Raw genomic sequence first — 25,273 nt, 5'->3', positions numbered from 1 at the left:
TTGGGAGAATGAACCCCGTTGACTGGGCGATGGGACCCTGTGAGGAGTGGCGGCCCCAACCAAGTTGGGGCCTGGCTGAGAGATGGGAACACAGGAGCCAAGTGCAGGGCCTGGAGGCCAGGCCAACAGGAGGGACAGCCCCAGGCCCTGGTCGGGCTCTCCCATTGTGACGTTGTAGTTTTAGGGGACCTGGGGCAGGTGACTGAATGTAATGGGGGTCTAAAAGGTCTAAGGTCTAAGCCCTGAATGGGGCTTAAAGAAGGTGTGAAGGATGTTACTGAGACAGTGACAGTCATTGGAAGACAGACTCTGTGTCAGGACATCCTGCTCCATCCATTTAAATCCCTGAGATCTGTGACCTTTACGTGGCTACGCAGGATTGTTAGAGCACGTGCGCGTGGACGTATCTGGGGCACAATTCAGCCTGCAGCCAACTTGCAAGTGGTTCCAGCAAACACAGGTGTGCACACAGGCAGGCACAGCACACACACAAACATATGCACGTGCACAGCACAAATATATTCACACACTAGCATATGAACATGCACGCATATGCCCATGCACACACTAACGTGTGCAAACACACACCTATGCACATACACAGCACATATATATGGTATGCAAGCAGGCACACGCACACGCATAGCACACACACAGGGAATAAAGTGAATACCATAAAGCTTTAATTCCTGAACACAAGTGAAGCTCACATGTGTTGTTACCTTTTCTTAGCTTTGATGTTTTTCAAAATAAAAAGTTTAAGAAAAAAGTTACTGGTAAATGACTTTTGATTCATAGGACTTTCTGAAGTTATTCCACAAATATCGTAAGACATGAGAAATGAATGTAAATATTACATGTGTCCATTGACGGATGAATGGAGAAGCAAAACATGGTCCATCCGTACAAGGAAATGTTATTCGGCCTAAACAGAAGGCAGTTCTGACGCAGGCTGCCGCAGGGGTGACCCTTGAGGGCATTATGCTCAGTGATGTAAGCCAGACACAAAAAAACAAACAGTGCTTGATCCACTCATACAAGGCCCCCAGAGCAGTCAGAACCATAGAGACAGAAAGTAGGGTGGTGGGTACCAGGGGCTGAGGGAGGGACAATGGGGACTGAGTGTTTAATGGGACTGTTTTCAGTTTTGCAAGATGAAAAAGTTCTGGAGGACGATGGCGGTCAGGTTTGCACAACAGTGCAAATTACTTCTTGACCCTGAAATGTGCACTTAAAAACGGTTAAGATAGTAAATTTTATGTGTATTTGACCACACTTTTTAAAACTTTTTAAAAAACAAGAAATAGTCCATGAATGTGACAAGATGCACAACTTCACTAACAACCGAGGGGTTAAAACCATAAGAAAACTACTGTGCACACACCTACCGGAATGGCAGACATGAAGACACAGTATGAAATATCAGCAGGACGTGGAGCAATGGAAAGCCTGGTGCGCAGCGGGCGGTACAACCACTTCTGAAACAGTCGGGCCTCGGAGAGCGCACTCCATGCACACAGACCCACAGTGTTCCTCCCAGCTGAACACAAACCACCCAGCCCTGCACCAGGACACACGGACATGGACTCCGCAGCCACAGGAGCCAAACCTGAAAGCACCTGAAGACCATCACAAGCGGATGCAGAAGTGAGCCATGCACGCTCCTAGGAAGGAATATTCCACAGCAATGGAGTACATTATGTTTAAAGTTAGTAAAACTATAAAAATTATTTTTTAAACAAACTATATGCACAAGATGAAAGAATCTCATGGACACAGTGCTGAGCCACCAAAAGCAACAAAGCAGCCCGCACGGTCCACCCACGTGCAGAGTCTGGACCTGGGCGAAGCTGGGCTGCGTTATTTAGGGATGCGTGCTTGGGCATAAACTATGAGGACAAGATCACTGTCACAAAATCGGGAGAACAGCTACCTCACGGAGGGGAGGACGCTCTGAGGAGGGAGGGGCACTCCTGGGTGTCCACTCGTCACGTTCTGTTTCCTGATCTTTATGATTCTTTTTTTTTTTTTTTTTTTTTTGCGGTACGTGGGCCTCTCACTGTTGCGGCCTCTCCCGTTGCGGAGCACAGGCTCCGGACGCGCAGGCTCAGCGGCCATGGCTCACGGGCCCAGCCGCTCCGCGGCATGTGGGATCCTCCCGGACCGGGGCACGAACCCGTGTCCCCTACATCGGCAGGCGGACTCTCAACCACTGCGCCACCAGGGAAGCCCCGGGGTTGTCAGTTTTTATAGGAGTGGGAAATTTCATAGGCTTCTAAATGGGAGGAGTATTCCAGCTGTTCTGGGAAAGGGGTGGGGGTTTCCAGGAATTGGGCCACTGCCCACTTTTTGGCCTTTATGGTAGGTCTCAGAACTGTCATGGCACCCGTGGGCTGGTCATTTAGTGTGCTGATGTATTACAATGAGCGTATACTGAGGCTCAAGGTCTAGTGAAGGTCGTCTGCCATCTTGACCTATTTGGTTCTTATCAGTTTATGTCGTGTCCTTCGGCTACGTCATTCTTTTAAAAGCTGTGCCCTGCTCCCTTCCCTCCTGTTTCACTTTCAGTTTTCAATTAATGCTAACAAGTTCATCAAACCACGGAACTGTGTCCACTTTTGCCTTCTTTCTATGCTTTGGAGATTTTTTTAAAAAACAAATAAACATGATTACTGATTTAAAACTTAAGTCTATCGAGTCATTGAGTTTGTACATCACGTGTTCATACATTCAGTGCACATGTGTTGAGGGTCTGGAATGTCCCAGCCACCGTTCCAGTGAAGGGGACCCGGACAACAGGGCCCAGGCCCGCTCAGGAGGGGCTTGTGGCCTTACTGGTGGGGAGAGATGTTCACCAGATTTATTGACAATGTGCTACGTGACATCACAGAGGAAACCGGCAAGGTGTCCTGGGGGCACAGAGGGAGAGGTAGGACCTACACACCAGTTTTCCCGGGAGATAAGCTTACATCCGCTGTGCTGTGGGAATTATTCAAAGCAGCCCCTCTCATTGGACTGGGTGATCAATGACACAGTCACCCAAGGAGGGGGCACAGGGCAGCCTGGGTCAGGGGCCAGGTCACGGAAGGCTTCCAAAGACAGGGACGTTTCAGCTGAGTCTTGATGAACAAACCCATCTGTGCTAGGCTGCTCAGACTGCCATACAAAATACGCAGACTGAATGACTTAGACGACAGAAATTTATTTTCTCACAGCCCTAGAGGTTAGAAACCCAAGATCCAGGTGAGGACAGGTTGCTTTCTCCTGAGGCCTCTCTCATTGGCTTGCAGGTAGCCACCTTCTGGCTGTGTCCTCACGTGGTCACCCCTCTGTGTGCGTCTCTGCCCTAATCCCCTCTCCTTACAAGGACACCAGTCAGATGGGATTAGGACCCGTCCTAATGGCTTAATCTGAACTAACCAAAGGCCCCATCTCCAAACACAGTCACATTCTGAGGTGCTGAGGGTTACGACTACAACACACGAATTTGCCAGGACACGATTCAGCCCATTCCAAGGTCTTAGCCAGAAACTAAGTTGGGGGGTGGTGCAGGCAGAGGAAACAGTTTCTGCTAAAGATGACCTTTAACAAATGTGTCTGAGTTTATTTCTGGAGTGTTTGGGGCTGACTCGGTTCCCGCCGAGCCTGCCCAGGGTGGGTGAGAGTGGGGGACCAGTACCCTGAGCACCCAGAAGAGACCCTGTGCTCCTGGTCCTGCCTGAGGGGGAGGGAGCTCAGAGCTGGTCTGGGAGCCCCGACCATAGAGCTCCTGCGTGTCACCATCACAGGTCAACCAGCCAAGGCTGGTCTAGTTCCAGATCAAGAGTCAGGTCCAGGTGCCTTGGCTCACCCCAGGCTCCCTAACTGGTCAGGAACACAAGCCCTTTGTAAAGTCCCAAGGTCGCTTTGTAACCCCTCCAGGACCTGCCCACTGAGCTCTGCTCTCCAAACTAGGACACATAACAGGCACTGGAACACACAGACAGGACGTGGCCCCCATCCCAGGAACCTCAATAAAAATGAAAGAATCTACCAAGGAACTCAACCCTGGGGGAGCAAATTTCTGGGGGCTGGGACTCCATGTCTCAGAAAAGTTTACTTTTCTCCTTAGAAATTTTTGGTTCTGTTTTGTTTGGTTTTCAAATACAGACTTACCTAAAATTATAGTCCTGTCCTTTCTGAGAGGTGAATTTCACTGAACTGCATTTTTCCTCCTTTCTTGGTAAGGAAGGAAGAAGCTGGTGGGTGGTCCGGACAAGCCCACGCCCCTCGGCCGGCACACCTGCTCCTTTTATGGCTGCACACAACTGAGCTTATTTCCACCATGATGAAATCGTGTTAAGTCCCCCGGGGAAACAGAGCCGTGAGTCAGGCCTTGCCTGCAAACACGTCCATTGTGGAAAGAAATGAATGCCCCCTGCAGGTTTCCAAAAGGTAAACCAAGACACCGCAACAGGTGTGCAGGGGGGTAGGCAGCTGGGCACCGGGACTGGTTCTTTCTCTGAGGACAGCACAGGTGTGTAACAGTATCAGCCACAGTGCACACTCCCACAACCATTGCCAAAACCTGCAACCCAGAACGTGTCTGCAAAGCACTCGCCTTTTTAGCGTTACTCCAAGGCTGAATAAATTCCAGTGAGCGATGATTTGGGTGCAGAAGAGTTTCTGTGCCACTCTTGCTGTTGACATCCCTATCCCTGGCGAACCATTTTCCAGCAGCAGCCAGCATGCTCTCTGCCCCCTGACTGTGAACAGGGGATGCAAGCGCCCCAAAGGGGCCGTTTTGATTTAGAACAAAAGCCAAATTCCCCTCCAGGCCCAAAGCGGCGTGACCTGACTCCACCCACCTTTCTGACCTTGCCTCACCGGGAGGCTCGGGCTCCTATTGGTTCCAGGAGCTGGTCCAGCCCTGGGTCTGAGGACCTGTAGCCCTTTCTGCCCGGAATCCCGCTGCCAAGGCTTTAAGCCAGCCTGGCTCCTTCTGGTCCAATCCACTCCCTTGGGGAGCGTGTCCATGACTGTCGGTTCCTCAGCCAGTGTCCCACGGCATCCATCGCTAACTCTCCTTATTCTCATCATAGCACAGCACCTGCTCTAACCTCATTGGCTATTCTGTTATTATCTGTACTAGATGGGAAGATTCATCCCACAACACCACCCCTTTGGCAGAGCCTAGCACAGGGCAGGTGCCCAGTAACTCTGTTTTGGACCATGGATGGATGCATGCACGGATGGACTCATGGACGGATAAATAAGGACCATCTATCTACCTATAGAGTTCAGACAAAAATCTCCGCAGTGATCTAGTGCTCAACTATCTAAGTGCCTCTACCCTGTATTTCACTCCACTGGACTCACAAACCCACCCACCATTTTCAACTGTGGTCCAGACGTGAATAGCAGTCCAGCCTTCTTCGGTCACTTCCCCCTAGAGAATCAACCATCCTTCCCATTGGCTGGTCCAGTTAGAAATCCTAAGGCATTTGAACATGGGTAGCAGAAGCAATACAACTATTAAAAGTTTTATCTGTGATTCACAATTAAACACACATTCAGAGAACCATGATTTAAGTTCTGGGTGTGCGCCTAAGAGGTGATGAATATTAAATTCCAAAGTGGTTGCCGGGGCCAGGAAATAGGCAGCCATAGGCCGGGTTCCGGGAACCGAAGACCAAGCTCCGGGAAGACGGAGGGGAGGCAACGACCGGGGCTCTCACTGGCCTCTTCCTTCACCTCCTGCTTCCATCTGAGCCCTGAGGTGCAGCCCCATCCAGACCCACCTTAAGCAGGTCCTATTTCAAGGGAACTAAGGGGCAGGACCAGAGCAGGAGCCGCTCCTCCTACGGGTACAGGTCTGGGGCTTCAGGACTCGAGAAGCCCCTGGAGGAAGAGCCTGCAGAAGGGCGTTGTCAGGGCCAACACACAGGAGCAGAGGTGAAGGTCGGTGAGCCCCCCCGCTGGGGTCCCGGTGAGTACCGGGTCCTTCCCCTGGAGGAGAACAGAGCCGGAGGCGAGGAGGGGAGAGCGCCTGCCGCTCGCTTCTGCTCATACGGGAAAAACATTTTTCTCCAAGATATGAGGGAGGAAAATTACTTTTCTGCCCCTCATCCCAAACTTTCCTGGAGACACTGTCCCTGGTGCCAGGGTGGCCTTCCAGCACGAAGGGCACCCCCTTCCTGGGGGGTTCACTTGGGGTCCGTCCCTCCCTGCAGGGGGTCCTGGCCAGCCACCTCCACAGAATAAGGCCCTCACAAAGCGTGTCCTCCAGGGAACATGGCGGGGCCTCCACGGCAGGACCCAGACCACCCAGGAAGCCGGACCCAGGCTCTCTGCCCAGGGTGTCACCCCGAAACGGGGTCCCTGCTTTTGCTGGAAGTCGTTTTGGAAAGAGCAGACAGGAAAACTGACGGCAGATCAGGGCCCAGGCGGGCAGCCCGCAGAGCTGGGGCGGCCAAAGGACTTCTCAGCCTTCCTTTTGGCTGCAGGAAAGATTCCTTCCCCTCACTTGTCACCCCAAGACGGGCTCAGGCTGAGCAGCTACAGAAACGGAGGGTCCAGCAGAGCCATTTGTGGGGGGCGGGCAGGACGAAGGGCACGAGGCGGGTCCCAGGACCCCCGAGCCTCCGCCGGGAGAGAGGGACCTCCCGAGGCCTCAGCAGAGGAAGCTGACGTGGTGGTTTAACACCAGTGGCAGCTAGGCCTCAGCTCCCACCCACCCGTCACTTCCTTGGTGTCTTTGTCAATCATCCCTTTTCTCATTTCTTTAAATTCTTCCCTTAGAAACGAGGGACCCCGCCCAGGTGGAGGACAGTGACTACATGCGACCACAAGCACGTAGACCCCAGACTGGTTGGAATCAGATGGCTGATGGTTAAGATTCCCAAAACATCAACCTGTTACCTCACCACCAACCAATCAGAAGAAAGTCCATGAGCTGCAAATGTTGCAGTCCTCACCCCAAATGTTGCCTTTAAAAGCCCTTCCCTGAAAATCATCGGGGAGTTTGGGTCTTTTAAGGATGAGCTGCCGTGTTCTCCTTATTTGGTGCCCTGCAATAAATGCTGTACTTTCCTTCACCACAACCCGGTGTCAGCAGGTTGGCTTTGCTGTGCAGCAGGGGTGTGGACCCAAGTTCAGTTCGGTAACATAACCCTTAACTGAAAAGCGTCCCTGTGCTTATCTTCAGGACTGAGTGAAGGGAGGGTGCTGGTGACCCGACGTCCTGGACCAGCTCTGAAGCCACAGCACAGGGTTGAGCCTGGCCCTGCCAGTTACCATATGTGCAGCCTGTGCTAATTTGCCTCACTCTCTGGCCTCAGTCTCCTCATCTGGAAAATGGGGTCAATGATCATACCTATTGTGATGTTGTGATTTATAATAAGGAATATATATACGTATATATACTTGATCTTCATCCTCTTCCTGGCACAGAGCTCCTAAAAACCTCGGAATTTCCTACAGCAAAGGTGCCTTTTGTTATGTTAACGAGGTGACTTTTGGAAAGCCCTAAGTCTCCTAAGGGTAATTAGAGGGTTGGAACTTTCAGCCCCACCCCTGACCTCTGGGGAGGGGAAGAGCTGGCTGGAGACTCAGTTCAATCACCAAAGGCCAATGATTTAATCAATCAACCTGTGTGATGAAGCCTCTGTGAAAGCCCAAAGGGACAGGGTTCGGAGAGCTAACGGGTTGGTGAACACAGGAAGGTTGGGGAGCATGGCACCCGGATCGGGCAGGGGAGCTCCACGCCCCTCACCAGGCCTTGCCCCGTGCCCCTTCTCCGCCTGGCTCTTCCTGAGCTGCATGCTTCTGTAATAAGCTGCTGATTTAGCAGGTCAACTCTCTGTGAGCCCCTCTAGCAGAATAACCCACCCCGAGGCGGGAGTGATGGGAACCTCCAGTGTGTAGCCGCTGGTACAGCAGCACAGGTGACAACCTGGACAGGTGATTAGAGTCTCAGCGGGGGGTGGGGGCAGTCCTGTAGGACTGAGCCCTTAACCCGTGGGGTCTGACGCCATCTCCTGACAGGCAGACGCTGTCAGAACTGAGCTGTATCGCAGAACACCCAGCTGGCGTTGAAGAACTGCTTGGTGGTGGTCGGAAAAAACACACGTGGGAATTGGTGTCAGAACCATACTTCCTCCCCTAAAACTTAGGGAACAAACGAGCTGAAGCATGTATGTTCTGCTACAATAGGATCAGTAGTAAGGGGAGTCGTATTCGCATCACCAACGTGGGGTTAATTTGGGCAAAGTCGGGTTTAAGGAAGAAATGAAGCAGGTCGAGTCGTTGGATCTAATGACAAAGAGAAAAAGGAGGCCTGAGCAGTGGCCCTACAGTCAGAAAACTCAGGACCAGCCTGAGGAAACGACATTATTCTATTTACGGAACAAAGAAGAAAAGTCAAGAAGCTTGTGCAAACCGGGAAGAACGTTAAAGTACTTCCTGACCTAGGCGGCTCCTCGGATCTGCTGGAAGCCCTGTGCGCTACAGCTCCCCGGGGGACATGCGCTCATTTGCAGTCTCAATGACAGGAGGATTTTCTCTGCTTCGCCCCCGGTTCAGCCACCCCTGCAGACCATAGCTGTGGCCTAGACAACACGGGTTCCTGCTGTGACTTCACAGGATGACCACAGCCCTGCTGGCCTGAGATGCGGAGTCGGCCCTTGGAAGCCGCTGTGAACAGCGGGTGGGTGGATCCCAAAGTCTCCTCTTCAGGAGGGGAAGGCGGCCAGGCCGATCCTGCCCTGAAGCCCCAGCCCCACCCAGGGAGCCCTCGCGCACCAGCTCTTAGGCCCACGCTTCCTTTCTTCTTTCAATGTGCATGGGTTCCCCATACGAGCCCGTAAAAGGGTGAGGGAAAGAGAAAGACAAGCCCGCATCAAATGCTCTATCCCTGCTACGAGGAAGTGGACCCTGCATACACGTCAGCAAAGCGACGGGAACATGCACAAGCTCTGCCCTGCAGGCAGTGGAAGCTGGACCAGGACTCCTGGACCCTGGGGGCTGGGCGAGCTGACTGAACCACAGTGGCCTGCGGAAATCCAGGAAGAAAACCCTTCCTGTCCGAGAGGTCCTTGCAGGCAAGACCTATGCAACCGGCTCTACAGGCTCTTTGGGTCTCAAATTGCCTTTATTCCCCTTTGTTCTCAGAGATGATCTGCTTCTTGTGTTATGAGATTCATGTAAGGTTCTTACTTCCAAGTAGCCAGCAACCACATAAAACAGTTTTTTCTCCGACTGGTGCTCTACTTGGCTCAAAAACCACTGGTTATTCCTTCAATTCCCTGAAAAGGTTCTGTCAGTCTTTGGTGCAGACAAATACTGCCTCTACTTGGATTATAAAACACCTACCCCTAGATGACGCCGCTGCTTTATTTTCTCCAATTTCAAAAATTCAGAAGCAAAGACCATCTGTGTCTATGGTTTATATTATTCATAGCATTCACCCTTCTCAGAAGTTAAAATAAAGATGCAAGGACATACCCAGAAGGTAAGAGACCATTCCAGGTGGGGTTAGTCAAATATCTTTCTGATGAGGGGGGCGTCCAGCGCAGAATCGAGGATGAGGAAGAGTCTGTAGGAAAGAGAAAGAGATGGGCACAGGGAAGGTCAGAGCAGGAGGTGGCCAGGGAAACTGGACAATGGACGATGCCGCCAAGACGAGGTTCACGAGCAGGGAACCCTATCCGAGGGAATGGAAGTCGGAACGGCCTTCGCCCTGGGCCCGGGATGGTGGTGAGGCCTTGATCCAGACAGAGGGCAGGTGGTGGAAACATTCTGCATCTTGATCTGGGGCCTGTCACAGGGCGTATGCACGAGTGAAAACCCATCAACACGTAAACTGAAGCTCTGCACATTTTACTGTTAATTATGCCTTGATTTTTAAAAGTCTATCTGTTGGGGATACTATAAAACGCTTAGAGGAAAATATAGGCGGAACACTCTGACATAAATCACAGCAAGATCTTTTTCGATCCACTGCCTAGGGTAATGAAAATAAAAACAAAAATAAACAAATGGGACCTACTCAAACTTAAAAGCTTTTGCACAGCAAAGGAAACCATAAACAAAATGAAAAGACAACCCACAGAATGGGAGAAAATATTTGCAAATGAAGCAACTGAGCAGTGATTACTCTCCAAACTATACAAACAGCTCATGCAGCTCAATATCAAAAAAAACCCGAACAACCCAATCAAAAAATGGGCGGAAGACCTAAATAGACGTTTCACCAAGGAAGACATACAGATGGCCAAAAAGCACATGAAAAGATGCTCAACGTCACTAATTATTAGAGAAATACAAATTGAAACTACAATGAGGTGTCACCTTACACTGGTCAGAATGGCCATCATCAAAAAATTTACAAATAATAAATGCTGGAGAGGGCGTGGAGAAAAGGGAACCCTCCTGCACTGTTGGTAGGAATGTAAATTGGTACAGCCACTATGGAGAGCAGCATGGAGGTTCCTTAAAAAACTAAAAACGGCGTTACCTTATGATCCTGCGATCCCACTCCTGGGCATATATCCGGAGAAAACCATAATTTGAAATGATGCATGCACCCTGATGTTCATTGCAGCACTATTTACAATAGCCAGGACATGGAAGCAACCAAAATGTCCATCAACAGAGTAATGAATAAAGAAGATGTGGTACATATATGCCATGGAATATTACTCAGCCATAAAAGAGAACAAAATAATGCCATTTGCAGAGACGTGGATGGACCTAGAGATTGTCATACCGAGTGAAGTAAGTCAGACAGAGAAAGACAAATACCGTAAAATATTGGTTATACGTGGAATCTAGAAAAACGATACAGATGAACTTATTTGCAAAGCAGAAATAGAGTCACAGACGTAGAGAACAAACGTACAGATACCAAGGGGCAAAGGAGGGGAATGAGATGAATTGGGAGATTGGGATTGACACATATACACTCTTGATACTATGTATAAAATAGATAGCTAATGAGAACCTACTGTAGAGCACAAGGAACTCTACTCAGTGATCTGTGGTAACCTAAATGGGAAGGAAATCCAAAAAAGAGGGGATATGTGTATACATAGAGCTCAGTCACTCTACTGCACAGCAGAAACTAACACAACATTGTAAAGCAACTATACTCCAATAAAAATTAATTTTTAAAAAGTCTATCTGGTGATGGTTCTCAGATACGACAGTCTATCCTCACACTCATAGACAAGACCAGAGCCTTGAGAATTCATTCAGCCTCCAAAGCTGGGGTGGAATTCCCATGTCCCAGCTGGTGACATGACACTTGTCTCCTCTCAGCCTGGGAGGGTTTTTCTCCAAATCCCGAGGACACAGGATCGCTGGCTCCGGGTGAGGACAGAGGGGAGGGCAATGCCTGGACACCTGTTCCAGACGCTCCTTCAGCGACATCACCCGACTCCCCACCTTGGAGGGCGTCCGCGGGTCCAGGAAATGACTCCAGGACGGACTCGGGCAGCCCCTCGCCGAGCGGCTCTTCCTCCCTCTGGGCAGCGTCAAGGTGGGGCCCCGCCAGAGCCCCGCCGTAAGGAAGGTCTGATCCGGCACAGGCTTAAGGATTTCGCTCCAGCGTCACTCAGGAGGTACAGAGCCATGCCAATCACCTCTCCTTGTTTGCCTGGACACACAAGCCTGTAGGTGAGCGGAGTCCGTGCCCAAGGCACTGAGGGTAAAATCCCATGTGGATCCTGCCTTCGCTCACTTGTCACTTTGCACTGCTGGTGCCCAAACCAAGACGGAGGAAATGGAGATGGATGTGGTGGGAACGACAGGGGAGTCAGAAGGGCCCCTGCTTCCCCAGGTAGATGGGGTCACTCTACAGAAGGGCACATGCAGGATCTGGGGTAAGATCTGGGCCTCCCAAGCCAGGCCCGATGACCTGGTCATTGCTTCCTACCCCAAAGCAGGTATGTGGTAGACGAGAGAGCAGGAGTCGCCACGTGTCAGCTCTGAGTGGGCAATGCAGAGGCCAGCGGGGGCCCTGTCTGTAAATCAGACAGGCGGGCAAAGGATCTGACACTTGTCTACAAAACTGTAAGGTTTTTTTCAAGAGCTAGGTCGCTGTTTTATTAAAAATATGTAACTATTTAAAGTAGATTTTTCAGGTCAAAAAATTCATGCTAATCATTTTTTTCTCTCATTCAACAAAACTCTATCAGGAGGCTCTAAACCCCAGGGATGAGCCCCGTGCAGAGCAGCAAAGTGCTCCTGGCCTCTGTCCTGCTGGCGCTTAGGGTCTAGGCTGGAGCAGGACGTCAGGCCACTGGACAGTTTACAACATGTAATCTGGATTACAACATGTGATTACAACATGTGATTAGGGCCCTGGAGGAAACTCGGGTGGGGGGGGCCGGGGGGTGACGAGAGGCCACCGGTCGGGCCTAATTTAGACGGAGGGAAGGACGTGAAGGATCTCGGAGCCGCTGTGATCATTTCCTTTGCTCCGGCCACCGTAACCAGGCAGCACAACCCAGGGGCGTGGCAGGAGTGTACCCTCAAGGTCTTGGAGGCTGCAGGTGGGAAATCAAGGCTCGTCGGGTCTGGTTTCTCCCGGGGGCTGCGGAAGGCCCCATCCTGGGCTTGAGGACAGACAGCCATCTTCACGTTCACACGCGTCGTTCTCCCTGTGCACCCGTCTGTCTCCAAATTTCCCCTTTTCGTGAGGACCCCGGTCACACTGGATCAGGGTCCACCCTAATGACCTCGTTTGAATGTCATTGCTTCTGTGGCCAAGTAAGGTCACTCAAGGCCCAGGCCCCCACCTGCCGCTGACCTAAGGCAGCCTGTCGTCACCCTAAGTCCTCATCCTCGATCCCAAACCACGTCGCAGGCCGGGTCCCCAGGAGGCAGGCTGAGTTGGGTGTGAGTGCGTGGCCTGTTTAAGGGTCAGTGCTCTGTGGGGAAGCGGAGGGAGGCAGGACGGGGCCTTCCACTCGGTGCTGGCAAGCCCCCCTCCAGCCCGTGGGCTGGGCGCTCCAGAGTTGGGGTGGTCCCTCCAAGCTGACGCCACCCCAGGGTGGGTGAGAGGCCTGGGTGTCAGGTGCAAGCTGCCACAGGAAAGGGGCACGGCCTGGGTCCCAGAGAGGGATGAACAGCTCAGGGCTGTCGGCCAGCAGCGCCCTCAGCAGCTGGGAAAGCAAACTCTTCGGTTTAGAAGGGAGTCGGGGCCACACACCCGCCGCAGACTTACGAACCTCCATGGACGGCTGTGGGGCATCACTCCAGCCACTGACCGTTCACGTCAACACCCATGTCTGGGAAGGTGCCGGCCAGCAGGCAGAGTCCATGGAAGGGCAGAGACCAGATTGCCCTGCAGTTAGGCGGTGCGGTTGACTTTGGAACCTGGGTCGGTGGGAATCGGCCGTCCTGGGCTGGAGGGGAGTTACTGGTGAGTGTGAGTCACGGTGTGAGGCCCCTGGGGTGCAGGGCAAGGCTGGAGGTTGAGGCCAGGGGCTCTGGCAGAAACCCGTGCATGGCCCAGACCGACCACCAAGGGAGGCTGGGTTTCTGGAGTCGCTCACGGCGTCCACGGCAGCAAAGCCAAGTCCGAGGCGGAGTCTGCAGGCAGAGGGCACCCACGAGGTCCTCGAGAGGCCGGCCCCCCTCAGAGTCCAGGAAAGGAAGCAGAGCCGGCCCATAGCGAGAAGGCCGCCCCTGCTGCTCCCGGAGCACCCTGCATCGGGCAGAACCAGACAACACAGACCTGGGACCGTAAACTGACGCATAGGCAACGGAAGGGCCAAGGATGAAGCGAGTTCTGATTCCAGGACAGAAGGAAAAATGGGAACCAATCAGGAGCTCAGCAGGCACAGTGCCAGAGCCCAGGGCCCAGGGAGCGCGGCCCAGGCGCGGGGGAAGGAGCCGGGACCACGGGAAACCAGCTGCGGCAGCTTCCTCCTCATCTTACCTGAGCAAGACGGTCTCACCGGACCGGCCCCTGCCCTGCAGGAACACCGGCACCTACGCAGTTAACAATTATGACCCTCGACATTCATTTAGTGCCCACTGCAGGCTGGCACTTGTGCTCTCAAAACCACACGAGCATAACTCCCGCTCGGTGGGTTTACATAATTTACCCAGAACCGCCCAATTCGTAGGACCCAGAGAGAAGACTGGGGTCCATCGGATTCAATGGCCCCACACACGTGCAAACCAGGCTCCTCCCCGAGAAAAAGACCAGGCCAGCCAAGTGTCCGGAAGCCAAACAGGGAGAGAATTCCTGGGAAGTCAAGGGTGTGCAGGCTGAGAGCGGCCCCAGGGAGAACGGGTATCACCCCCAAATGTAGCAAAGGTTATTTTTCCACTTAAAACCAATTCAACTTCCATGTAGAAGTCACTGTTAACGTCACCCTATCTTTCTTGACCTCTTAAAGAGGAATTCATTCAATGTCGATTTTTTCCTTTTTTTTGTGGATTACCAATTCCAATTCTTACTTTTCCTTCCTTTTCACATCATTGGCATTGGATCAATGTCACGGTTCTAAATAAAAGTAACCAGAGGGGAGAAACAAGATTATTTATAAGCAACCAGAGTGTAATAGTAAAAGTGAGTGTTTGGCAATCGTTGTGATTTTCCTCCAAAGGAAATATTTTTTAAATTAACCCCTTATTGTTACATACACTAATTATTTGTATTATCATTTTCTAGAAATACCAATGCATATTCAAATTCTTAGAAGTACATCATTGGAGTATAAAAATTAATTGCTTCCCTTAATGAAACTTTCTGGTGAGGAAAAGATAATCTTAATAGCTGATTTCAATTCAACGTAGTGAGTAGCATAAGTGAGGTACTGATAGACAAATGAATTCTTTTTCTAGCATAAGATGCTTCTAAATTGTAAGCTGCAGAAAATCAGCAACCTGTTCCTCAGTTCTGCTCTCCACTCTTTCTCAGGAACGACCTGGACGCAGGAGGTTGTAGATCTGATACAGAACGGTGGAGACCTTGAGCAGAGCGGATTGGTCCCCATCCACCTGCGACAGCCTTTCCTGGAATGGATACGGATACCGGACTGCTCTGGTAAGTCTCCAGTTTACAAAATCGTAATCTTCACGTAAAGATGGGCAATTTGGGAGTGGAGAGTCTGAAAGTCTACCACACCCCCCAAAAAAAAACTCCCTTTGGTCCCCAACTCTAAATGCTGGATACAAGTTACCTTTATTTGTGCAAATCTAGGTAGACAGACCCCTTCACTTAAAAACTTATTTAGCTCTAATGCTAAACAATAGAGGGGCACCACCTCGCTATTAAATAAAGTGTCACCGAGTTACAAACACCAGGGAAAGGGATCTCTCCCCAGCCCTCCCCCAGCAGGGGGACTTCATACGCCAATGTCACAGGGGCCTGGCACCAAGGACCCCAGATACAAGGTCAGCATTCCTGAGGCACTTTCCATGGGGAAATAGACAATGCGTGGTGGAGTCCTGGCACTCGCCACGGGCCAGGGGTTACTCCAAACACTTTGCTGCATGAGCACTTTTTGTCCTCACAGTACACTGAGGAGCTGTTACTTGACACCCACGTTACACACACAGAAACTCAGGCCCAGGAGGCTATGATCTGCTCGAGGGCCACAGCTGATAGGACTGAGCCAGGATCTGGGCTCGGGAATTCTGTTTCTGAAGCCCATGCTCTTAACCACTAACCCGTAGTGTGTGTGTGCACACACGTGTGCGTGTGTGCATGTGTGTGTGGTGTGTGCGTGTGGTGTGTATTGTGTTGTGTGTGCATGTGTTGTGTACTGTGTGTGTGCATGTGTGTGTTGTGCGTGTGATGTGTGTTGTGTGTGCATGTGTGTGTTGTGTGTGCATGTGTTGTGTATGTTGTGTGCGTGCGTGTGCATGTGTGTTGTGTGTGGATGTGTGTGTGTTGTGTGTGCGCGTGTGCGCATGTGTGTTATGTGTGCATGCGTTGTGTGTTGGGTGAGTGTGCTGTGTCTGTGTGTCCTGCGGGAACCATCCCAGGCACACGCGTGCACCTGAGGTACAGGGTGGAGTTACACAGACTGAGGGGCCCAGCACCGTCATCTCTAACAACAATGTTCCCACAGGAATCCATTCTAACCCAACGTGAAAACTGCGGACTTGGGAACTCACATTTGGAGAATGAATTAACAAGCTAATTGTCCTGTCTTGTCTTTTTTTTTCTTTCTTTCCTGTTTTTTTTTGACCCAGCCTAACATGTGCCATGTTTTCTAAACTGCTCAGTGTCACCCCAGAGTGCTTGGGGCAAAGTGGCAAAAATGAGCGTTAAAAATAACTGGGGACAGATTTTGAGAGTGTTCAAGGCTACACTACGTAATTCAGGTTTGACCTTAGAGGCCTCCAGTGGACACGTCTGTGGAGTCCTCAGGCCTCTTCAACAATTTCCCTGTCATTTTCTTTGAGCAGTGATTTGAAGACATAACGCAGGTCCGCCCTGGGTCTTCTGAACCTACGGTGTGGTCGAGGTGTCCTCACCCATTTGCATGCGGTGGTTTGGTGCTGGCTGGCTCTGCTGTAGGTACTGAAGGTTGATGGGATGAGAAAAGGAGCGGGCGGGCGGGGGTGGGTCAGTGGTGAGTGAGATCCTGAGGGAAAGTCCTGCCTCAGAGATTCTAATGTGCAGCGAACCACGGGTGCAGAGCGCCAGTGGAGACCAAGGAGGAATGGTTTTCATCATCCAAGGGAGGAAGAAGGGCTGAATGTGACCTAAAACCCAGGAGCCATACGTGAAGAAAACTGACAGAATCAATTCACAAAAAATAAAACTTTTTAAAAAATTAACAAATATGCTGGAACAATTTTTCAGGAATCGACCAGGCAAATGCAATGCCTTCCCCAAGGACTCTGAAAAGTCACCTTCCTGCGCAACTGCTGCTGCTATCCTTCTGGGAGAAAACCTGCAAGGTGAGGTGGGAGCAGAAAACACTCAGGGCCGGTTTCCCGTAAGAACGTATCATCCCCACACCTGTCCGCCCAAAGCACCGGGTCAGGTGGATGAGAGCGGGTGGGGTGCACTCCCACACCAGGGGCTTGGGGGCATGGCACGGGGCTCCGTCCTGAGCGCCCCCAGCCCCTCGGCGACACCACAGGGGGACGTTCAGACATCACTGTAGCTCAGAGACATCACACAGGCTGCCCAATGAGAACCACCTGGCAGGGGGCCGAGACGGGCTGCAAACCCAGGTCTTCCTGACCCAACAGCCCGTGATGGTCCCACCAACCCACACCACCTGCCTCAGGCCTCCCGCACCCGCAGAATTCTCTCTAAGCGTCTACATGGCTGGCCTGCTCGTGGCCATAGGTGGTGAGTATCTGAGGGAGCAGAGGTGGCGCTGAAGGAGGCGTACCTGCTCCCGTCTGTCCCTTGATAATAGACAAATTTTCTGACCCATAAGTGGCTTTCTACCCTTCAGGCTCAGTGAGTCACTACCTACAGTGTTTTCTGAAGTGAGTTCTTCGCAGCCTTATTCAGGGAGATCCCATGTCTCGTGCTCAGAGAAGGGTGGGAATCCACACTCTGTACCTGCCCTTTTGAAGCACGTGAGCGTAAATAAGTTTCTGAGAAGGAACTTGTTTAATTCTGCTTAACTCAGAGCTTCAAACATGTACTTGACCCAAACTCTTTCTCAAGTGAAGCCTCTAATCTCCAGGAAGCTCACATTCTTCCCAGCACATTCTGGAGGACAGTACGAAGGTCATTGGCCTCGAGGGTTGGAAGGGTGGTCCCTGAGTTAAATCACTTCTCCGAGAATGACCGCGGGGGCACAGTGGGTCTCACAGCCCGGCCAGAGCCAGGACCTTCAGCCACCTGCCCAGAGCCCACCTGATGCTACCATACTGCCAGCCCCTTAAAGGAGACAAACTTCAAGAAGTTGTCATTATTTTAGAGAAATGAAACAAAAAAAAAAATCCTAGTACGTTTTGTTTGATAAGATAAGCAAAAACTTAAGCCTCAAAGGAAAAATTTTCTCTCTAATTTGCCCAATAATGAACCTGATTTCTTTTTTTTCTATTGGAAAAAAGGTATTGTCTATTTGTCCAGAGACACATATATTTATAGGCACAGCAGTACTACACATGCTGGAGGGTTTTTTTAGGTTTGGGAATTTTTTTCCCCCAGCTTCATTTAGGGATGATTGACAAGTAAAACGTCAATATAAGGTACACAACGTGATTTTGGGGGGTTTTTTTTTGTTTGTTTTTTTCGGTACGTGGGCCTCTCACTGCCGTGGCCTCTCCCGTTGCGGAGCATAGGCTCCGGACGCGCAGGCTCAGCGGCCATGGCTCACGAGCCCAGCCGCTCCGCGGCATGTGGGATCTTCCCGGAACGGGGCACGAACCCGTGTGCCCTGCATCGGCAGGCGGACTGTCAACCACTGCGCCACCAGGGGAGCCCCAACGTGATGTTTTGACTGAGAAATGAGCACCACAATCAAGCTAATAATACAACACATCCATCACATAGTTACTCTTTTTGGTGCAGGAGTGAAAACACAATTGAATTCTACTCTCTTAGCAAATTTCAGGTATCGATATATAATAAATTCTCAGTTATAATCATCATGTTGTACATTAGGTCTCCAGAATTTATTCCTCTCATAAATGAAAGTCTGTACCTTTGATCAGCATCTCCCCTTTCACCCCACCCCCTGGTAACCACCGTTCTACTGTTATTATGAGTTCGATTTTTTTTAGATTCCACATATAAGTGAGATTGTGCAGCATTTGTCTTTCTATATCTGGCTTATTTCCCTGAGCATAATGTCTTCCAGTTTCATCCATGTTGTCACAAACGTCAGGGTTTCCTTCTTTGTTAAGGTTGAATAATATTCCACTGTACAGGCAAATGTGTCTTCGAGATAGTAATTTTGTTTCCTTTGGATATAACCTAGAAGTGAGATTGCTGGATCATGTGGTAGCTCTATTTTTAATTTTTTGAGGACCCTCCATACTGTTCTCCACAGTGGCTGCACCAATTTACTTTCCCACCAACAGCACACAGGGTTCCCTTTTCTTTACATCCTCACGAACAATTCCTCTTTTAACTTTTTGATCATAGCCATCCTAACAGGTGTGAGGTGATAGCTCATCGTGGTTTCGATTTGCGTTTCACTGATGATTAGTGATGTTGAGCATCTTTTCATACACCTGTTGGCCATCTGTCTCCTTAGAAAATGTCTCTTCAGGTCCTTTGCCCATTTTTTAATCTGGTTACTTGTTTTTTGCTATTGAGTTATATGATTTGTATGAGTTCCTTATAAATATTTGGTTTCAAATATTTTCCCCCATTCTATAGACTTCTCATTTTCTCAATTGTTTCCATTGTTTTGCAGAAGCTTTTTAGTTTGATGTAGTCCTAGTTGTTTTTTTGACCTTTGTTGTCTGTGTTTTTGGTGTCATATCAAAATAATCGTTGCCAAGACCAATGCCAAGGAGCTTTTCCCCTATGTTTTCTTGTAAGAGTTTTACAGTTTCAAGTCTTATGTTTAAGCATTTCAGGGTTGATTTTTGCGTATGGTATAAGATGATTTTATTCTTTTGCATGTGGATATCCAGTTTTCCTGGCACCATTTATTGAAGAGGCTACCCATTCCCCATTGTGTATTCCTGGCCTCCTTGTTGAAAATTAGTTGATCATATATGTTTGGTTTACTTCTGGGCTCTTTAGTGTATTCCATTGGTCTGTGTGTCTGTTTTTATGCCAGAACCATACTGTTTTGATTACTATAGCTTTGTAACATTTATTCTGTGAAAAATGCCATTGGAATTTTGATAGGGGTTGCACTGAATCTATGGATCGCTTTGGGTAGTATGGACATTTTAGCAATATTCACCCTTCCAATCTGTGAACACAGGATATCTTTCCATTTATTTGTTTCTTCTTCAATTTCTTTAACGATTATCTTATAGTTTTCAGTGTACAGATCTTTTACCTGCTTGGTTAAATTTATTTCTAAGTATTTTATTTTTTTGATGCTATTATAAATAAAATATTTTCTTAGTTTATTTTTCAGATAGTTCATTGTTAGCATATAGAAATGCAACTGATTTTTATATGTTTATTTTGTATCCTGTAACTTTACTGAATTTGTTTAGCAGCTTTTTTATGGAGTCTTTATGAGTTTTTCACATATATGATCATGTCATCTGCAAACAGAGATAATTTTACTTTTTCCTCTTCATTTTAGATGCCTTTTATTTCTTTTCCTTGCCTAACTGCTCTGTCTAGAACTATGTTGAACAGAGGTGGCAAGTGTGAGCAACCCTGTCTTGTTCCTGATCTTAGAGGTTAATTGTTTTCTTGTTCTTTTGTAGTTCCTTTGTGCCTTTCTTCCTCTCTTGCTGTCTTCCTTTATGATTTGGTGGTTTTTTGTAGTGTTATGCTTTGATTCCTTTCTCTTTATCTTTTGTACATAAGGATAGCTTTGCCAAGTAATGTGTTCTTGGTTGACAGTTTCTTTTTTTTTTCTTTTAGCACTTTGAATATCTATCTCATCTCACTCTCTCCTGGCCTGTAAGGTTTGTGTGGAGAAATCTATCGATAGCCTTATGAGGGTTCCCTGCTATGTGATAAGCCTCTTTTGTCTCGTTGCTTTCAAATGTCTCTGTCTTTGATTTTTGACAGCATGATTCCAGTGTGTCTCAGTGAGGAACCTCTTTTGGTTGAAACTTCATGTCCTTGGATGCCCATATCTGTCCCCAGATTTGAGAAGTTTTAGCCATTATACCTTTAAATAAGTTTTCTGCCCCTTTCTCTCCTGGTATTTCTAAGATTTGTATATTTGTTCTCTTGAAGGTGTCTCATAAATCCCATAGGCTTTCTTTAGTCTCTAACAGTTAGAGGAACAAAAAGAAAAAGAATGAAAAAGAATAAAGAAAGCCTATGGGAGCAGTTACAGAGTCAGAGATCACAGTGCAGACACATGCCGAGTGGTCATGGGGCCTGGGGGTGGAGAAGGGGCTGGGGACTGGGGTCCAGGGCATGCAAGGGGTGGGGTGAGTGGAGGTCACGGTCCCAGGGCAGCATGACCGCGGCTCCTTCTTGGAGAGGAGAGCACACGGCAGCGTCTTCCTCTCTAGAGGGTCTGTGGTGGCTGTTGGTTACCTCAGTGGGGAAGCTGCTGGGATGCCCTGCGGGGCAGGCCACTGGGGTCCACGCTGACAAATCCTATGAAGGCTGCAGAGCCCACGCAGGGCGACTGAGGTCCTCAGGGACAAAGGCTGCTGGGGTGCCCTGCAGAGCAGGCCCTGGGGGCATGGTGGCTCCGCTGTGTGTCTGACACTGGTAGCCCCCTTCTCTGAGCCCAGCCACCTCCAGACAGCTCTGCTGTGCCAGTCCCCCCAGCAATTCTCTCTGTGTGGTTATCCTCCTGTTTGGGCTCCACTGTGTTGCTTTAGGTCCTTAATTAGACTCTTGAAGCCCTTCCCAGGACTATTTTTGTTCATGGATGGCTGGGATTTTTTTTGGTGGGGGATGAAGGCTCATATCGCCTACTCCACCATTTTACTGATGTCACTTGTCATCTAATTTTCTTGTAAGCTAAGTGATAAACTACATAACCATATAATTTATTACCCCTAGAGAATTAAGCAGATTTACACTTCACACATGAAAATAATACTACACAGAGCTCAAAGAGCCTACGTGAAGCAGAGAGCATGGAGAAATCAGAACAGAAACAGCTCTCTGTGGGGTCTCTGGCCATTTTCAGTTGTTGAAGCTGAAAAAATGTGAATACTCTATTGCATAAGCATAAAATAAAGCTAACGAACCTTACCATTCCTTCATATTCTATTGCTTTAATTCAATTACACATTAACACAATGATAATTCAGGCTGGAAAGGAGGAATCTCAGCCGTGTTCAACTAGGAATGTGGCCTGAACTAGAGATACAGACGGCGGACAGAGGATGCTCTGAGGATGCAGCCCTCCAGAGACCTCTAAGGAGAGGAGGAGAAAACCGGGTCCAGTTACCTTAAGTAGAAAGTGAAATGAACTGAGGGTTCAGGAAGTCCTGGATGATCAGAGGGCTGCAGGGCGTGACACCAAGAATTAGATAAACCACATCTAGATCTCCTCCCACCCAAGTGTCTCAGAAAAAGGCTATTCACAAATGCCTCACCTGTGAAGTGCGGTGATCGGCCCTGTAGCCTCACATCTCACTCAATATCAGGAGGACACCCAGCCAGTGTCTGCATCAGGCATTCAAGTACCGAGGGGAAAGGGATTATCTACACGCGTTAAAGTTTGTGAAAACGTCCCTGACTGTGCTATCCATCACTCTTTCTAGAAGTCACTGGAGAGTGGAGAAATCGGTTCACTGAAGCTCAGACCAAGAAGTTTAATGAAAATTATGAGAAAAACATGGCTGATACTTCTCTGTCCTTCTGCATGGATCTTTAAAGAGCAGCCTCTGTGAAGCAGAAGAGAAACCTGTTTCCAAAAACCATGAATGGCTCGTGTGACGTGATGTCAGGGTTTTTAAACCACGACCTGGACATTTCAGCCTGATCTGCCTTTTGGATGAACCCAGTGTGACTTCAGTTACGCAGCATTAAGGTGCTTCATTTTCCTTCTCTCTCTGCAGAATTTCAGTCTTTAGGTGAATTTCAATATATCAACATGTAATATATAATATCACACACATTTTCATTTCTGTTCCTTCTATATATCCTCTTTCTACCTTCTGTTATAATTTTCTTTGAATTAAAACATTTATTTCAATGATATTCGTCAAAAATTCCCACTCCATTCATTTGATAACAGACTTGTACTGAGTGCCTTATTCATGCTGGGGAGTGGAGGGCATCGAAAGATGATAAAAATAGGGTTACTTTCCCCCAAGAAAAGTGCAGCCTGGTAGGGACCACAGCGAGCTGCCCCATCAAGGAAACTGATACACACTGAAATAAGCTGAAAGGTGCATCATGTTGTGGAGCAGAGAAACAAGCATGTGGGAGGAACCCCAGAGACACTGGGGAGAGTGGGTGTCTGGTGACCGCCCGCGTTCTGGCCATGAAGCACTCCCGCCATGGCCAACGCAGTCAGCATCCCTGCCTCCCCAGTACCAAAGTCCAAGGCTGTCCTATTCGTACAGGCAGACCTTGTTTCACTGTGCTCCACAGACATTGCAGTTCTTACAAACTGAAGGCTCGTGACAACCCTGGGTCAAGCAAGTCTATCGGCGCCATTTTTACTCACAGCATTTGCTCACTTTGTGTCTCTGTGTCACACTTTGGTAATTCTCGCAATATTTCCAACTTTTCCATTATTATTACATTTTTAGGGTGATTTGTGATCAGTGACCTTTGATGTTACTACCACGACTCACTGAAGGCTCAGATGATGGTTAGCATTTTTTAGCAATAAAGCATTTTTAATTAAGATGTACATTGCTTTTTAGACATACTGTTATTGCACACTTAATAGACTACAGTATGGTGTAAACATAACTTTTATGTGCACTGGGAAACCAAAACACTCGTGTGACTCACTTTATCACAATATTCACTCTATTATGTGGTCTGGACCCAAACCCACGGTATCTCTGAGGTTTGCCTGTAATTTACTTGTAAAACCTCAGGGACACGTATTTCAGAGGTTTCCTGAGACCGAGAAAGTGGAGACATTCCACTGCGTCTTGAGAGATTTCTGGGTCTCATTCGAAGGTGGACTCTCATATACTGAAGACTAAACGTGAAATTATGAGAATAAAATTCACAAAGACCTCTGAGACCTAAGAGCAAAAGGATTTTTTTTCAACAAAATTTCAAAAGTACGAAACAAAAGGCAAAAATACTTAATGAATTTGAGACATCAAAAATTTTAATTTCTGTTCATCAAAGAGCACCATAAAAAAGGCTAATAAAAAGAAAACTGAATGACGAAAGTTATTTGTGATGTCTAAAACCACAGAAGACCCATATTCAGAATATACAAGAGACTCTCAAATTGGTGAGAAAAAGATAAAACCCAAATAGAAAGATGGGCAAAGGGGACCTTGAGGAAGGCAATTTTCAGAAGAGAAAATACAAAAAATGACCAAATATTTGAAGAGATGCTCAAAATCATTAGTAAATAAGAATAACTGCAAAGGAAAACCATGGGCTGTCATTTCATATCTGTTACAGAAGCAAAGGTTGGAAAGCCAGATAATGTCCTGCTGGTGACGGTGGACAGGAGAGCAACCTAGCAACACGTCAAAATGAGGAAACAAACACTCTTCGACCCAGAAATTCCAGCTGTAGGTACAGAGCCCAAGTAAATGGGTATGCAGCCCCATAAGGGAGCATGTATAGGGGACGCTCACACCCCTGTTCCTCCAGCCGTCCCTGTGCTGAGAGTTGAAGGCTACCTGGGTGCCCACTGCCGGACGGGGAGGGTAAATCGGTATAATGTGGTGGACGCATACATTGCTATCAGAAAGCAATTAACCAGAATCAACAGATTTACACACAGCAGCATGAAGACATCTTTTTTTTTTTTTTTTTTGCGGTACGCGGGCCTTTCACTGCTGTGGCCTCTCCCGTTGCAGAGCACAGGCTCGGGACATGCAGGCTCAGCGGCCATGGCTCACGGGCCCAGCCGCTCCACGGCATGTGGGATCTTCCCGGACCGGGCACGAACCCGCGTCCCCTGCATCGGCAGGCGGACTCCCAACCACTGCGCCACCAGGGAAGCCCCAGGCATTGACTTCTTTAGCTATGAAAGTCCTAGATGGCATCTTCCAATAGGAGGCTGTTTCATCTGCATTGAAAAGCTGTTGTTCAGTGTAGCTTCGTGAATTCTCTTAGCTGGATCTTCTGGATGACTCGCTGCAGCTTCTACACCAGCACTTGCTGCTTCCTCTCGCTCTTTCATGTTACGGAGGCAGCTTCTTTCCTGAAACCTCAAGAACCGACCTCGCCGGCTTCAGACTTTTCTCCTGCAGCTTCCTCACATCTCTCAGCCTTCAAGAACTGAAGAGAGGCAGGGCCTTGATCTGGATTAGACTTTGGCTTAAGGGAACGTTGTGGCTGGTTTCATCTTCTGTCCAGACACCGAGACTCTCTGCAATCAGCAAGAAGGCTATTTTCCATTCTTGTCATTCCTGTGTTTCACTGAAGTAGCACTTTTAATTTCCTTGAAGAACTTTTCCTTTGCAGTCACAACTTGGCTGACTGGTGCAAGAACCCCAGCTTTCAGCCTGTCTCGGCTTTCGACATGCCTTCCTCACTAAGCTTAATTTTTTCTAGCTTTTGATTTAAAGTGAGAGACGTGTGAGTCTT

At 48.9% G+C, this 25,273-nt stretch overlaps 2 protein-coding genes across 2 annotated transcripts in view; one reads left to right on the top strand and one right to left on the bottom strand.

Moving 5' to 3' along the window:
- The window catches only part of LOC137205822 (uncharacterized), a 92,871-nt gene that overhangs the window by 47,063 nt on the left and 20,535 nt on the right, over positions 1-25,273 (bottom strand). The window contains exon 2 of the mRNA XM_067704009.1: positions 9,484-9,574. Within this exon, the coding sequence (XP_067560110.1) occupies positions 9,484-9,574 (91 nt within the window). The remainder of the gene's footprint in view (positions 1-9,483; positions 9,575-25,273) is intronic.
- On the top strand, positions 9,642-22,680 carry LOC137205565 (uncharacterized). The gene is made up of 5 exons (XM_067703874.1): positions 9,642-9,735; positions 12,339-12,533; positions 14,915-15,040; positions 16,811-16,908; positions 22,297-22,680. The coding sequence occupies exons 1-5, from the start codon at positions 9,642-9,644 to the stop codon at positions 22,423-22,425; spliced, it is 642 nt and encodes a 213-aa protein (XP_067559975.1). The 3' UTR covers positions 22,426-22,680.

This window comes from Pseudorca crassidens, chromosome 14 (assembly GCF_039906515.1).
Source record: "Pseudorca crassidens isolate mPseCra1 chromosome 14, mPseCra1.hap1, whole genome shotgun sequence".
Lineage (NCBI taxonomy): Eukaryota > Metazoa > Chordata > Mammalia > Artiodactyla > Delphinidae > Pseudorca > Pseudorca crassidens.
The sequence above is the reverse complement of the archived record's forward strand: the minus strand, read 5'-3'. Positions and strand labels throughout refer to the sequence as shown.

What these genes read in the sequence shown, in the direction of transcription:
- LOC137205565 (XM_067703874.1), top strand. Translation starts at nt 9,642, where the DNA reads ATGGACGATGCCGCCAAGACGAGGTTCACGAGCAGGGAACCCTATCCG. An exon ending in CAAGGTCTTGGAGGCTGCAG is followed by an intron (nt 12,534 to 14,914) that starts GTGGGAAATCAA and finishes ACTCTTTCTCAG; the next exon opens with GAACGACCTGGACGCAGGAG. An exon ending in TCTGGGAGAAAACCTGCAAG is followed by an intron (nt 16,909 to 22,296) that starts GTGAGGTGGGAG and finishes CACTCTTTCTAG; the next exon opens with AAGTCACTGGAGAGTGGAGA.